Genomic DNA, 15,736 nt, shown 5'->3' on the forward strand with positions numbered 1-15,736 from the left:
GGCATCGTTGCATATTAATTTTACCTCCTATTTCTATAAAGAAATTATGAGCAGATGATTATATTAATAATATTATCTGCCTTTCACCTTAAGTCTGTCCAGGTAGTAATGGCATGAACACCACAAATTAATAAAATCCACTCATATTTATGGCAAACTTACATTACTACCAAGAGATGTGTTCAAGATCAGTTTTATGTTTGTATGAGAAAAAGCAAGGATGTGAAGAATCCTTATTAGGGATTTTCAAGTGAAGATGAGTATAGTGGCGACAGGATATTTCCTCTGAGAAACTTCAGATTTTCATCCCACAAATATATGTAATTTATTAATTTGGAATTTAGGATTAACCACCCAATCATAAGCATTAAGCAGGTTTTTAAGAAGTTAGAGATGAAACAAGAAAAATCAACCACACAACTTAAGACCAGTTAACACAGTGCTCGGGGAGGCAGGGAAAGAAAGATGTAAACAGCAGGTGAATCACATATTGAGTAATCACCATTCTAATCAATACATAAGATCCACACTTCATGAAGTGATTGGCTCAGGTATACATTCAGACTTCTTCCCCATTGTCACACATACATTTTTAAAAAAAATCTCATTGTCACCATCATATGTATTTCTGGTTTAAGCAATAGAGAGTACAATTTAGTCAGCTAGGTTCCAAATTGCTAGCTCACCCTTGTTCATTCAGTACCCAGCGAGGACTAGACATTCAAAAATCCAGTTGGTTCTCTGCATTCCTTAGAGGCGATGTGGAGGTCTCCTCCATTATTTGTCTTACCCTTTATCATGGGAATATAACATGGTGTCCAGAAAAACACTTTTCAAAACACTACAATTAAATGGGGTAAATGGAACATTATACATAGCAATATATAGTAGTCTATATTTAAGTTGTAATTCAGCAGTTAGAATTGAAGTCTTTTTTAGTGAAAAAAACAAACAAAACTGTGTTTTGGAAGCAGTAAAGGTGACTAGGCTTGGTTGTTTTCACCTTAATCTGTGTTCAGGACACGTTTTACCTTGAAGCTTGAAATGTTTCAGCACTGCAAGGCTTGTGGTAAGAGTAGGATGAGTAGACAGCATTGTCATCAGCAAAACTAGGAATAAAGGCTGCAGTCAGTGAGAGGAGGTTATGTATATAAATCAAGAAGAGAGTAAGTGAAATGACAGTCCTGCGAAACATCCTTCCATCGTTACTTGTAATGATTGATCTGAGAGAAAGTTGGCAATCTAATTACAAAGGAAGGAATGCAGTCTGTGTGATGGTAATTTGTTGAAATGCCCTTGATGCCAGATCCTATGAAAGGCCTTGGAAATATCAAGTGCAACAGTAGGAGTTTCTCTGAACCTCTCCATAGCATGAGTCAAAAGGTGGATGATGTAGGTCAGGAGATCTGTGGACCTAGACTGGCAAAATTCATATTAGTGGTCACTAATTGGCTAATAGTTTTCATAGTGTTGAAAAGCTGACTGTTCATAACCTCCATTACTTTGGACAAAACTGAAGTGAGAGCAATCTTTCTCACACAAAGGATCAGAATTCACCTTCCTTTACCTTCAACAAATACACAATCACCATACAGGATCAGATTCCTGTCTTTGTTAGAAAGACATTTATCTCGTTTTTTTTTTTTTTTTTTTTTTTGGAATACACAAGGATCACATCAGTAGCTTTCTCATCTTCTAAAAAAACTAGGCATCCTTTTCTACTCACAGTGCTACTTTTCACTCACCTTGCTAGTAATTCTTTACAAACCCAAATCGTTGCAGTCTTAGAATACTACTGACATGTTTGGAGTGGTACACTAAAAACTTCCATAAAAATTCTTGATGCTGTTCAAAGGAGGGGAAATTCAGTTGACAGCATCAGTCAATAGCAGATGAATGTTTATCACGTATATACTAGTTTAAAATATTTTTTCTGCTTATTATGGAGTAAATTATACAAAGACAAATTATACTAGTATTTTAGTTGTTTACCCAAGCATAAGCAAAGTTTGTAAGTGAAGTGTCTTCATGACCAGGCTACTTGCATACATAGGCTGTTGACATTATTATTATTATTGTGTGACACCATCAGGGAGTCCAAAGACTCATCAAGGGAGAGTGTGCCAACAGCATCGAGTGATTGAACCCCTTACAACTACTAACCGCACTCAAACTTGCTTAACTTTTTGCATGATCCATTAGTAGCAGAGGCTCTACCAATCGACCAACCTTTGCTGGCATCACATTAACATCAACAATTGCCTTAGTATCCCATAATACACAGTGCACTGCATTTTAGACATGCATGTTGCTATGCATTATGGAAGAGGTCACTACCTAGACTGGTTGCAATCTTTATTTTAGGTGTCATCTGTGGAAAATAGACCCAGAAAGAAATGCCCAAGAAAAGGATCCGCTCAATTGCCTTGACTAGCGGATCCTTTCAGGACTAATTTTGGTACTCCCCTTACACCTTTAAGATTATGGCAAAACTCAAGTTAAATCAATGCACAGGTCATATATTTTCCATATATTAGTATTAGTAAAATGATTCATTACTACATTATTAAAACACTCTGGACCAGAGACAGGTGTAGAAAGTTTTCTGCTTGGTTACAGAGAAAATTATATTAGCCAAGAAATTATATTCTTGTGTTAATTTTTTATTCAAAGACCAGCAAACAAAGTTTGCATTTGACGTGTCTTCACAACTTGGCTAACTGTATACAGAGGCTGTTGACTTCACATCATCAATTGCCTTAATATTCCATAATGCAGAGCACACTTCCTATAAGATATGTATACTGCTATGAATTACAGTTTTATATCAAAATGTCACATACGTGTGTCTGACTTCCAGACTATTTTCATTATGTGTGCAAATAGTTAACTTTTAAATAGGGAAAGCAGGCCTCCCACAATGAGGCTGTTGATTCCATGGAGGTTACCAAGGTTAAAAGTTGAAAGACAATTATATGATGTAGAGTAGGAAGAATATATAATGAACTGATCTTTCTCTTAATATATTAAACATTTCAGCAAAGTCTAAGCATGTGAAAGTCTCCTAAATTACCATCTACTGTAAAACATTATACTCAATGAAAATGTGAGAATATTGTAGGCATAGGTTTCTGTGCCTACAATATAAACAACGCAAACAAACCAAACAACACAAACGCATACAGTTCACAATTGGGATTGAAAAACAGAACACTTCCATTTCTAGATACACTTGTCACACAACTTCCTTCTGGCAATCTTTCTTTCACTGTTTATCAGAAACAGACACATACTGGCCAATATATACACATAAACTCCTACCACCACCCAACACAAAAACTATATGTCATTAATAATCTTAAAAACAGGGCTCTAAAGACTCCAGTGAACAGGCACTGAAAGACGAATTTAAAGTTATCAGCAATACTTTTCAAAAAAATGGATACAGTCAAAACACTATTAACAAAATTCTCTACAAGACCTCAATAAAAAACAAAGACAAACCAGATTACAATAAAAAACCATTCCATACATTAAAGGAACATCAGATAAAATAAACAGAATATTACAAAAATACAACCTGAAAGCCACCTTTAAACCTCCTGCAAAATTAAAAAGCTTACTCAACTTATCCAAAGACCCACTCTCTCCACTGGCCCACCCTGGAGTATACAATATTTTTTGCACATGTAACATACCATATATAGGAGAAACACGATGCACAATTCCTATCAGACAAAAAGAACATAAACGACACATCAAATATAATAATTATGGTGAAGCCTTTCATATCATGCCCTGAACACCTTACATAGAATTGACTGGAAAAGCACTAGTTGTCTACATCACACCAAAACATGGCATGAACGCAAATTCAAGGAAGCCTGTGAGATTATTACCAACCAACCCGATCTGAACAATAATGATGGTCTAAAAATCCCAAACATATGGAAGGCATATATTCGACCCACAGAACCTTCCTCTCTAAGAGCAACTGTAAACATGACTGTAAAAAATCCAGGATCCTAAATCAAAAATAACAATTGTAATGCTAAAAGCAGAACATCAATGTTACTGAAGAAAACTATCTGTAAGAAAGAATGTTTATTCGTGTTATCAGAAATAGAATTTAGCATGATGTAGTTTATAAATAATTTTTTTTTTCACTAGAGGTCATGCCAGTAGAATAATTTGTGATCAATTCATTGTTTCTCTAGCTTACTGTATGTAATGTAACTTAACTTGTCCTGTATATTTGTATATGCGCCAGATGATGATCTTAATATGAAGATCGAAACGTCAGGATATTAGGAGTTATTTATTATGTGGTTGTAAAGTCCATAATTTATAAAATGAAACTTGACAAGTTTTGTAAGTCGTTTGACTTACATCTTCAGGGGTCAAAGATAACTAAAAGTTTAAACACAAGAAACGAGAAATTACTCAAAATAGTTCATTCTATGCATTTGTGGCCGTCTAACTGGTCAATAAATTAAACATATGAATGCAGATTCAGTGCAATGCCAAGTTTGAAACAATGCTGGATGCTGTCATGTTCTGTTGTTTATGTTACCAGCAACTATCTAACATAGTCATTGAGAAAATTCATATATTAACTTTGCTTATGCTTCAGTAAAGAATTAAAAAAGAATATAATTTCTTGTCTAGTATATTTACCTTAAACAAGTGGAAAAAATTTTTATAACTATCCCCGACTCAGGATATTTTAATATGGTGATACACTATTTTATTAGTTGTATATAAAATATATGATCTCTACAGTGATTTAACCTCAGCATATTTCTAGGTCTAGTTCCCACTGACAAGACCTCAATAAAGGTCAAAACCAATCTGGGTAGTCATCCCTCCCATATTATACAACATGTGTGAAAGGAAGTGTGCTGTGCCTTATAGGATATTAAAGCAATTTTGATGTGAAGTCAGCAACCTCTATACACAAGTAGCCTAGTCATGAAGATATTTCATGTGCAAACTTTGTTTGCTTATGCCTGGGTAAAGGATTAAAACCAAAATATAATTTCTTCTCTAGATATAACACTAGTTTAGTTTTCTAGGTTAAGTGTTATTCCAAAAAATAGCCTAAAACTGAATGCTTATTTCAGCATCACCTGGCATATTCTGGATTAAGTGGAGTATATTATCTTCTTTCAATATCCTTATAGCAGTGTTAATATCCTTAATTATATAACCATATTCTTTCAAACATGTCTGTAAAACAGTGATACCTTAATCCAATAACCACAATAATGAAAATACTCAATATCACTGACTCAATGCAATTCCCAATAATAAAATGGACATTGCTAGCCTAAAGATATTGGATAAAAAAATAAATAAAAAAAGCCTCCTGAATAAAACAAGGATTAAAGCATAAATAATGGAAAGGGGTACTAACTGACAAACACTAGATGAAACTTATTTAACATGCAAAGACAAACTTTATATTATAGATCAGCGCTTCCCAAACTGTGAGCCACGGCCCCCTTGGGGGCCGTAGGTTTTGTTGAGGGGGGCCGTGATATAATGAAAACAAATTTAAAATGTTTTAAGACTAAGTAGATTTTTTTATTTTAAAAGAAACGTATTCAACTTTTATTATTTATTATTTCTTTTTTGTTATTTTTTATATTTTAATGGAAAAATTCACACATTGGTGTTGGTTCACAAACTTTGCTTCCTGCGTATTTCGGCGTTTAATGAATATTGGTGAATATTGCTTATTGATATGTTTCATTTCAAGGCAGTGGTTAATTGTATTTACTTCGAATGCTCTCCAGGGAAGCCTCCAAATCTTCCTGTCCCTTTCATCACTCGTTCGTAATCAGGGACTGTTGATATTGACTTTATATACATATCAAAACTCGTTTTATATTATCACTGTCATCCGAGATAGTTTTCTGTTACCAATAAAAGTTTCGCATATACTTCACACATGAAAAAAAGCTTAAACAAGTTCATGTGGAGAGATAGTAACTCGCTTGCATTGGTAAACAACACCCCTCCCTAATAGTCACTATACTGCAGAGGCAATAAAAACAAGTACTTTTATTATGCCAGTGAATAAGGTATGAGAAGTCTGTGTACTATATTTCTCAACAAATAGTGCAATTAGAGACAACTGGGATAAAAACACACTAATTAATAAATCACATGTTAGGTTTAATTACCATAAAGGGAGAAAAGTCACAAAAGAGAAAAATGTTCCTGGTCTGGAGATTCCCTTATTCAGGTAATATTCACTAATTTCATGTTATCAGTCTGTGGTGTGCCAGTAACGGTAAGTGGTGATATTATTTGATCTATTCTACGTTAAAAAATTTAACCCTGAGATGGATAAGTAGCTGATAAAAAATTAAAAAAAAATCCCACGAACAATCAGAAGACGCAGAAACAGACTAAAAAAAAAATGACAGTATTTCATATTTTCCAGAACAGCCTGCATCGTCTTCAGAACCAACCGGTAAGAGGCAAAAAATGTAATACATGCATTTGATTTTTGCAATATTCGCTGTGTATGTTTTGTATTGAATATAAATACAATAAATATTATAATAATATATCTCTCTATTATGATTTTTTTTCGAGGGGGGCCGTGAAATATTTTAATTTTTGCAAAGGGGGCCCTGACATCCAGAAGTTTGGGAAGCACTGTTATAGATGACTTTTTTTTGCAGAACATATAACATACAACTCAGACTGAATGCAGACCTGGACACCTGGATTAAATGTTAGATGAAGAAGTGATGAAAAGGATCCAGAGGCAAGTGACAAAAATTGTGGCAGGTCTATGAAATGCTTCCTATGAAAATAGATTGAAGGTCTGTGGGCTTCAAAAACAACTAGCTCATAGGGTATTGTTAGACAGAATATGGTTAGCAAGAGTGTGGATTAGATTTTTTGTTTGGAGGATAGTGAATGAGTGGAATGAGTTGCCATAAGTGGTTGCGAGTGCTTTGTTAGTGAATAAGTTTCAGGAGAGGTATGATAGGTGAATCCATTATTACTTTTAGTAATAATGGATCTCCATGATGAGTCTTCTGACTTCATGGAGATACCTGTGTAATAATAATAATATTATAGGATATAAATGGATAATTCATTTCAATCATATCACTATATAATATATTAGTCATTAAGCATACTACTGTAAACAAATCTTATGAAATTCTGTAATTAAACAATGAAAGGTATATAAATACCTTAGGAAGTAAATGGATCAGTTGTTGAAAGAATCTGTTGATTCTTTCCACAAGGCAACTACAAATAACAGCTATAACAACATGTTCAGGTAATCAAAACCAAAAAAGGATACTTGCATTTTACTCTAACTTTCTTGCCAAGACGATCATTACATGTTACTTCAATCATGGCTCTTGCTATAATTAAAAAAAAAAAAAAAAAAAACTAAATTTTTCTTATATTATTTGCATATTCAGATTTCAAAATTATCAAGCACTAGGACTGTTTTATACCTTATCTGGATAGCTTAAAATTAAAATGACTTTTAGTAATTGCCAATGTCTTAGAGATATCCATATTAAGTTATAAATTTTACAATCTCGTGATCAAGGATATATTTTTTCCCCCAGATTTTTTATATCACTCCCACATGATAGGCCTCAGGGCCTATCACAAACAAATGTGTGTGGCCTGCAGTCAAGAGCAAAGCAATCTATTTTTGAAGAACTAGAATTTGTAGTCTTGGGAGAGTACTTTATGGGAAAGGCTATTCCACAGATAGAGGTAGATGGAAGGAAAGATAAATGAATGGAAGTAACAATTTCAGTGTCATCATTCTAAATAAAAGGATGATGGGAAGCAGTTGTGTTACTATAGCTCCTCCCCCCATTTGTTAACAAATGGTGGGGGGGACCTTGATGGATGACACTTCTGCTGAACAGCACACATTACGAAAATATCTACAGAAAAGAACAGTGTAAAAACTGGCCATCTAGGAGACAGTGACTGAAGAGTTTGAGAAAGGTGTTAACAATGAACTAAATTGTTCTCTTCTAAACATCAAGAATTTTTTAGAGAGGTTTTAGGTGCACCATCCTGAATGTGAGAACAGTATCCAAATAAAAGGATGATGGGAAGCAGTTTTATGTGTTACTATAGCTCTTCCTCCATTTGTTAACAAATGGTGGGGGGGCTCTGCTGAACAGCACACATGTATATGTGAAAATTCAGTATGTATGAAAGTATCTATAGAAAAGAACAATGTAAAAACTGGCCATTTAGGAGACAGTGACTGAAGAGTTTGAGAAAGGTGTTAACAATGAACTAAATTGTTAACATCAAGAATTTTTAGAGAGGTTTTAGATGCACCATCCCGAATGTGAGAACAGTATCCAAATAAAAAGATGATCGGAAGCAGTTGTATGTGTTACTATAGCTGCTCCCCCATTTGTTAACAAATGGTGGTGGTGGTGGGGGCTTGATGGATGACACCTCTGCTAAACAGCACACATTATGAAAATATCTACAGAAAAGAACAATGCAAAAACTGCCCATCTAGGAGACAGTGACTGAAGAGTTTAAGAAAGGTGTTAACAATGAACTAAATTGTTCTCTTCTGAACATCAAGAATTTTTTAGAGAGGTTTTAGGTGCACCATCCCGAATGTCAGAACAGTATTCAAAGGCTTAGCAAATTTGGGATTTGTACAAAGTAAGGAACTGAGCATATGAAAACTAACATTTTGAGTAAAAAATGATGCCAAGTTTTTTGGAAGATGCTATTGATGTGATGAAATTATGCAAAGAAAAGCAATGAATAAGAGTAATTTCAATGAGAGATGGTATTCAGCATTATCAAAGGTAAAGAGACAGAACTATGGTTATTTTTCTGAGAAAAAGCAAAACTGAGTTTTGGAAAGACTGAAAGTAACTTGTTTAGGACAACATTTAAGAATGATATGGAGATCATTGTTCAGGATCATCTAGAAGTTTCAGATACTTGGACATTAAAGCTTGTTGTATGAGTATGTCGACTGGAGAGTGCTACCACCAGTAAAACTGAAGATAGAGTTTGAGAGCAGTGAGAGAGTCATTCATAAGAGGGTGGATGAAATAACAGCCATTGAGGTACATCAATATTAGTTGGAAAATCTGAAGAGAGCACACCTCTACTATTTATATGCAATGAATAATCAAAAAGAAACTGGAAATCCAATTACTGAAGCTCTTGATGCCAAACCCTATCAAATGCATGCAACATCACAGGTTTCTCCAAGTCTTCACCCACCTATGGCACATGTCCAGAGGTGGGTGATATAGGCAGGATGCTGTGGATCTTAAATGGCAAAATCCACATTGGTGGTCACTGATTAGCTGACAGTTCTTCAGGTGTCAAAGAAGTTAACTGGATGTCAGAATAATTCCTAATGGGTTCACAGAAGAAACATCAACTCGGTTGGATGATTGTTTAGAGACTAGTAGGGAGAATTCACCAGAAATGCTTTGGGAAGGAGCGAACATTATAATACGGGATACAGCCAAGAAGTATCTCAACCCAATTAGAAGACCAAGAGACCCATGGATATCAGATTCAACATGGGATCTAATCAAAAGAAGGCAGTTCAAAAACAAAGAGACACAGGGATTGAAGAATATAAGAGATTACTATGTAATAATAGAGAAGTCAGAAGAGTCATCAGGTAGGACAAGGAAAAGTTTTATACTAATATAAGTGTTGACAGAGTTCCAGACAAGGAGACACAATTATAAAAGGATATTTTGTTTAGTTCGTAACCTAAAACACAACTTTAAGACCAAATTGAATGTCATCAAAGACAGGAATGGAGCAGTACTAATAGAACCGGAAATCAAAAACAGATGGAAAGATTACTGCGAGGAACTGTACAGCAGAGAGGATAAGAAAATTTGGAGGTGCCCTCCCACCAAGAAAACTTCAATTTGGAACCTACTCCACTTAGCCATGAAGTTGAAAGAGCAGTTAAACAGCTTAACAGTAATAAGGCACCAGTTGCAGATGGAATCCCAGCAGAGATAATTAAGGCCACAGGGAATGGAGAAATAAGAGTGTTTCATAGAATGATTACAAGGATGGCCTAGAAACTGGAAGAAGTCAGTTTCTTACTACTACATAAGATTATGGTTCTCAAAGGAAATACAGATAGGAAAGATCCTGAGAAACAAGTGTACCTTAATGGAGAAAGAATTGAGGAAGTCAGCAAGTTCGAGTACCTGGGATCCATTATTAATGCAAAGAATTGCTGTTTAGAAGATTAGTAATGACTAAAAACAATAGTCAGAGACTTGTTTAAAATATAGAAGGGTGGAACCTAAAGAAGTCTGATAGGGAAAAGGATAGCTGCTTTTGAGATGTGGTGTTACAGAAGGCTGTTGAGGATATCATATACTGAAAAGTGAACAAACAGATGGGTGCTAGAAAGAATTGGTACAGCTTTAAGGCTGCTTAAGTATACTGACAGAAGAAAGTTGAAATTTTTTGAACACACTGAAAGGATGAAAGGAGGATTTCTCAAAACAGTAATAAAAGGTAAAGTACCTGGAAAAAATGAAGGGGTAGACTGCTAATGAGATGGATGGTGTGTCTGGAGTGACTGATCTTCAGAGAGTTGAAGCCTCCAGAAAAGCATATAACAGAACCAGCTAGTGAGAACTAGTGTGACACATCAAGCATCTGAGTGACCATATGGAATCTGTTGATGTCCAATGAATAGATGGATGGGAGCTGAGAGTAATAGGCTGAAAATATATATACTGGCTGAAATGGGTTTGCTTTCATACTGTAGGGTGGATGCTAACTGAATAAATATAGTGTAGTTGTGATAAAGAACAGGTGTTATTTCAGGTGTGCACACCTCTTGATCACAAATGGTGAGATCAGGACCAAAAGCCTTTTCATTATTTAGACTGAGATTTTTCTGGTGTCTTTCAGGCAGAAAGACAGAGGAAGCATGTGATGAAAGGAGTATGTCATTTATGTCATCAAACTCTTGCATAAATAGTCATTTATGCAAGAGTTGGATGAGAAAAATTATGCTAGGTCAGATATATCTTTAGGTAATGTTGCAATACCATCATCTGGGTGGGTGAGAGAGAGAGAGATAAGAGCACAGATAGAAGTTGGGCCCAACAGCTTTAGTGAAGAATCAGAAAGCAAGGCTGCCATTGGTACAGGCAGTAAGTTTTCTAAGAATTTAGCTCTTTCAGATTTAGCCTTTTTAATGATGGTTTTGCAAGCATCGCAGGCTTGGAGGGAATAAAAGCCCTACGCTTCAGTGTAAATTGTAAATGAAGGTGAAGTTTTTTTTTTTTTTTTGCTTTTGAGATTTTTTTTTTTAACTTTGTAATAAATATCGCAAAGCACTAAGATGTAATAACTATCTGTCAAGATTGATGATAACTTCTATTAATGCCTTTCTCCATTCAATATGAATCACCACTACCACCTTGGCACCTGGCTTACTTCACCTACAGGTAGTAATGCACTATAGGTTTTTAACAAGATTTACTATCAGTATTTTCATCCAAAGTTTGAGATGGGTAGGAAATTAATTGAACTGCAATTCTTCAGATCCGAGTAATGACATTAAGAAAGAGAAGAAACTATGGAACAGTCCATATATATAGTACCTTCCACTGAGTTTGTAAATTGGCTTCATGTTTGTTTTCTGTCAAAAATAAATTGAATCACACTTTACACTCATGTGAGAATTCTAGCAAACCTTCCTACAATTCACTAGAATAAGATACAAGTACTACATAAGAGAAGTTCTTGAAAGATCAGTTGAAAAGAGAGGCTCAAAGTTTTAAATTTATACGTCAAACCTAAACAGGAATAGGTTTTCGTGTTTTTGTCATTAGTGTTTTTTTTTTTTTTTTTAATATCACTTCTTATAGACAGCACTCTGGATTCTAATAGGGGTTTTCAGACTCATGTAGCATGAAAAACTAGAAAATGATAAAATGTTATATCATTCATTAATGTTTAATCTTTAAAAGGTACCCGTGGCATAAACGTAACCATCAAAAACAGTTTTAAATAATATTATTTATTAACATTAATTTCTAGCACATGGCACAGTTTTTAATTGGTAAACCACCAACTGCTGTATGTATCTTGTATTCCTGTTTCTTTAAAGTTAATTACTGTGGTTATCGTGTGATTTATTGTTCATTTTTTATTCATTAGTGTTATCTATTCATACTGCTGGCCTGGATGGATGAATACACAGTGACTCTACTGTCCAAGTAAAGTGCCTGCATAGCTCATTGGAAGTGGCACGTACTGTCCATGGTACTAGATCATCCAAAGAAAGAGCATCGTAAGTTCTATTCTAGTCACCAACTAGAGGAACTTTAAAAGTCTTTTGTCAACTGTTTCCTGAGTTAGTCAATCTCTGGCAAGGAAAAGATTTTTTTTTTCTCTCTCTCCGAAAACTCGGGTTTTTCGTCCAGTAAACTCAAGGAAATCGACCACAGAACCCACACTATTTTCAGACAATAAAAAACATAGTGTTAGGATTAGGGACCATGAGATGGCAACACTTCTCAGCCAGATGCTATGTATAATTACTGAGAGTCTTGAGAGCCAGCTATCTCTGATTGGCTACTGGTGGAGACTGAACTCTCGGTCTCCAAAAGTCAGGGTTAAAACAGCCTTGCTTACACCCTATGTGGAAATAAAAGGCATTAGCTAATTAGCTGAGCTGAGCTGTCTAACTAATTAACAGTGTAAGCAGGTGTTTTTTTGAACAGATCTGTTTACAGGGAAAAAAACTCTTACACCTTCAATATAGACCAGCTATTCACTTTCATTTGAAAAGGAGCGAAGGAAAAACGAATTCAAATGCTATATAAGATGTGAATCTCTGATTGGCTACTGGTGGAGACTGAACTCTCGGTCTCCAAAAGTCAGGGTTAAAACAGCCTTGCTTACACCCTATGTGGAAATAAAAGGCATTAGCTAATTAGCTGAGCTGAGCTGTCTAACTAATTAACAGTGTAAGCAGGTGTTTTTTTGAACAGATCTGTTTACAGGGAAAAAAACTCTTACACCTTCAATATAGACCAGCTATTCACTTTCATTTGAAAAGGAGCGAAGGAAAAACGAATTCAAATGCTATATAAGATGTGAAGAACTCTCCTTATAAAGGTTCTTCACATCCTGGAGAGAATTTGAACTCAGATCTTTCCAACCAAAGGGCATCAACATTATTAAAATGAGCTACAGATGTTCCATTGAGAACATTTACCTATGAGGCATTGGTCGAGACTTCTCGGTAGTCTGTTATAGTGAACGAGTTTGTTATGGATAATGAGCTTGCTATAGTGAGAAGCAACTGTATTACAGAATGTGAACAGACTAAAAAAGCAAGACTTACCTTTAACAAAAGCATACTCTCCTCTATACAGGTCTGGCAATATCTATCCACCTTTCAATGCAATTCCTCATCAGCTTCTCCAACATGCTGATGACTACACAGAGATACTGAGTGTTATATAATTTGCTGTATCAACCCTAGCTCCACCCATGTATAAGGAATTATCTTGTTTTGAATCATTAGGAATCGTTCCACTTAAGAATTATACATCAAGTTGAACAACTAGGTCATGGACAATGTTAAATCAGTTGCAATATAAAATAAAATATTCAATGACAATGTGTATGCATACATATACTATGAAACTGAATATGTTTGGTTTCCCAAACTCCAAAATTTTATATATCAAGTAATATGAGAGAGAATACAAAATGTTTGTATAAAGGACAGCATCTGAATGGATTTGAAAAACTAGATTTTATGAAAACAAGGAGAGAATACTGTTCCATTCTAATGAAGAATTTAACTGAAGACATAATCTGTGGGTTTGGGTCATAAATGGCCAGATGAAGTGTAATACATACTCTCCTGTTAGTTTGGCTTCTTATGGTTCAGTCCATCATAAATAAACTATTCCTGATATCCTAAGGACTTGCTACAGCAATGATTTGCATCATTAGTTACAGCAGATACCATAGCATTTCTAGTTCTTGACACATACTGTAGAGGTCACCTCTCCTCTTGTGCAATTTCCCTCTCCTACAGAATGTAGTTCCCTTGGCCACTCAATCTGGTATCCTTTTGACAAACACTTGCTTTGAATGAGTTACAAAAATTAACTTTTCAGTAATTTTTGGAACACCAAGTCTTGGTTTTCCAGTTGCATTTCTGATATATATTTCAATGCAGGCAGTCTGTCCATCCTCCACCCCCATTCAGCATATCACAAGTGGATTGAGACAAGAACTTCAGCTTCAATCTCTTGCATACATTGAAACACATTACACTGTAAAACAACAATTGACAATCCAAATCTTAATTTGAACGAGCTAAAAACAGAAAACTTGCCTATTGTGCAAATTACAATTGTGTCGTCTAGTCACTTGAAAAGAAAACTGGTAACAACTCCTGGTACTTCAGTGAGTACCAAGAAGTCAAAACCAATTAATACAACACAGGAATCCTTAGAAATATAATACAAATATATGAAACCCTCCACTGCAATTTAATTCCAATCACAAGATTTGTTTTATAAAATGCGAACATTCAAAGAAGTAAAAAAATAAATACTGTATTGCTGAATAATGCCTGCGGTCTGCATATGATATGAGAAAAATTGGCACTAACTGTTGTCCGTTGTATGAATTACTGACAAAGAGCAAAATAATATCAGCTAGAAAACAGTTTAGCTTCTACTGTTTATGGACTAGTGGACCCAAAACTCCCGCAATGGGAAAGGCCTTCACCCTGCAGTGGGTAGAAAAAGGCTGTCAATTTTTCAATAAAGGGCTCCTTGCATCCTGCATGTTGGAAAGACCTGGCAGGTCTTTCCAACATGCAGGATGCAAGGAGCTAATGTTAACTAACGGCAATTGGTTATACTGCTGGCGTAAACCCCAAATCTATAATTCTGGCTGGATCTTTCAAAATATGTCAGCGCGATATTTTGCATTAAATTAGAATATACTGTACAGCATTTTTATGAAATCTAAGTGAAAACAACGATAATATATTACACTAAAAGCCTTCATTCCGAACAGATACCAAAATTGCATATTAATATTAAAAAAAACGTATGTAAAAAAAAAAGGATAAACTTACTTAAGAAATATATAATATAATAAAATCTTAATATTATACTAAATAATGTTCAAATCTTACACTCTCGAGACACTCAAAAATAAAATTCTAACAAACCTTTTCATGAACAGTAACACAATCAACAAACTTAATGTCAACACACGTTAATGTAAAAAAGCGACCTCAAACGGGCAAAATGTGGGTAGTGATTAAAAGAGGAAAGAGCGACAGTATAAAACATAAAATTGTAATTACTATATGTGACTCAAAGATGGTTGTCAATAAAGTTACTATTAGAATTGGCAAATGAAGTCAAACAAGAATTCTATATGGAAGAAAGTCGGGAAAGAATCTCTCTCTTTATATATATATATATATATATATATTATGCGAATTCATTTTTACTCGGTTGGAATATTATGAAAAAGTTTTAATGACTGTTACCGAGAGATAAAAAGATGACAAATATATTTAAAAAGATACCATTAGTTTACTAATTTCCTTGAATAGATCAACATCCTCAGGTTCACAATCAAAGAAATATATAAAAAAATTACAGAGACTTAAAATTGTAATAACAGAACAAGTATAAAAAGACAG

The 15,736-nt window shown here is 34.7% G+C and overlaps 1 protein-coding gene across 1 annotated transcript in view; it reads right to left on the reverse strand.

The window, feature by feature from the left end:
* ubl (Ubiquitin-like protein 5) overlaps positions 1-15,312 on the reverse strand; it is a 45,183-nt gene extending 29,871 nt beyond the window's left edge. The window contains exons 1-2 of the mRNA XM_090415542.1: positions 15,254-15,312; positions 7,334-7,397 (exon numbers count right to left, since the gene is read on the reverse strand). Of these exons, the coding sequence (XP_090271668.1) occupies positions 7,334-7,389 (56 nt within the window). The 5' untranslated portion in view covers positions 7,390-7,397; positions 15,254-15,312. The remainder of the gene's footprint in view (positions 1-7,333; positions 7,398-15,253) is intronic.
* Between the last annotated feature and the right edge of the window lie 424 nt (positions 15,313-15,736).

The sequence above is a fragment of the Typopeltis vanoorti genome, chromosome 3 (genome assembly GCF_054136105.1).
Source record: "Typopeltis vanoorti isolate ZY-2024b chromosome 3, IOZ_Tvanoo_1.0, whole genome shotgun sequence".
NCBI classification, from domain to species: Eukaryota; Metazoa; Arthropoda; class Arachnida; order Uropygi; family Thelyphonidae; genus Typopeltis; species Typopeltis vanoorti.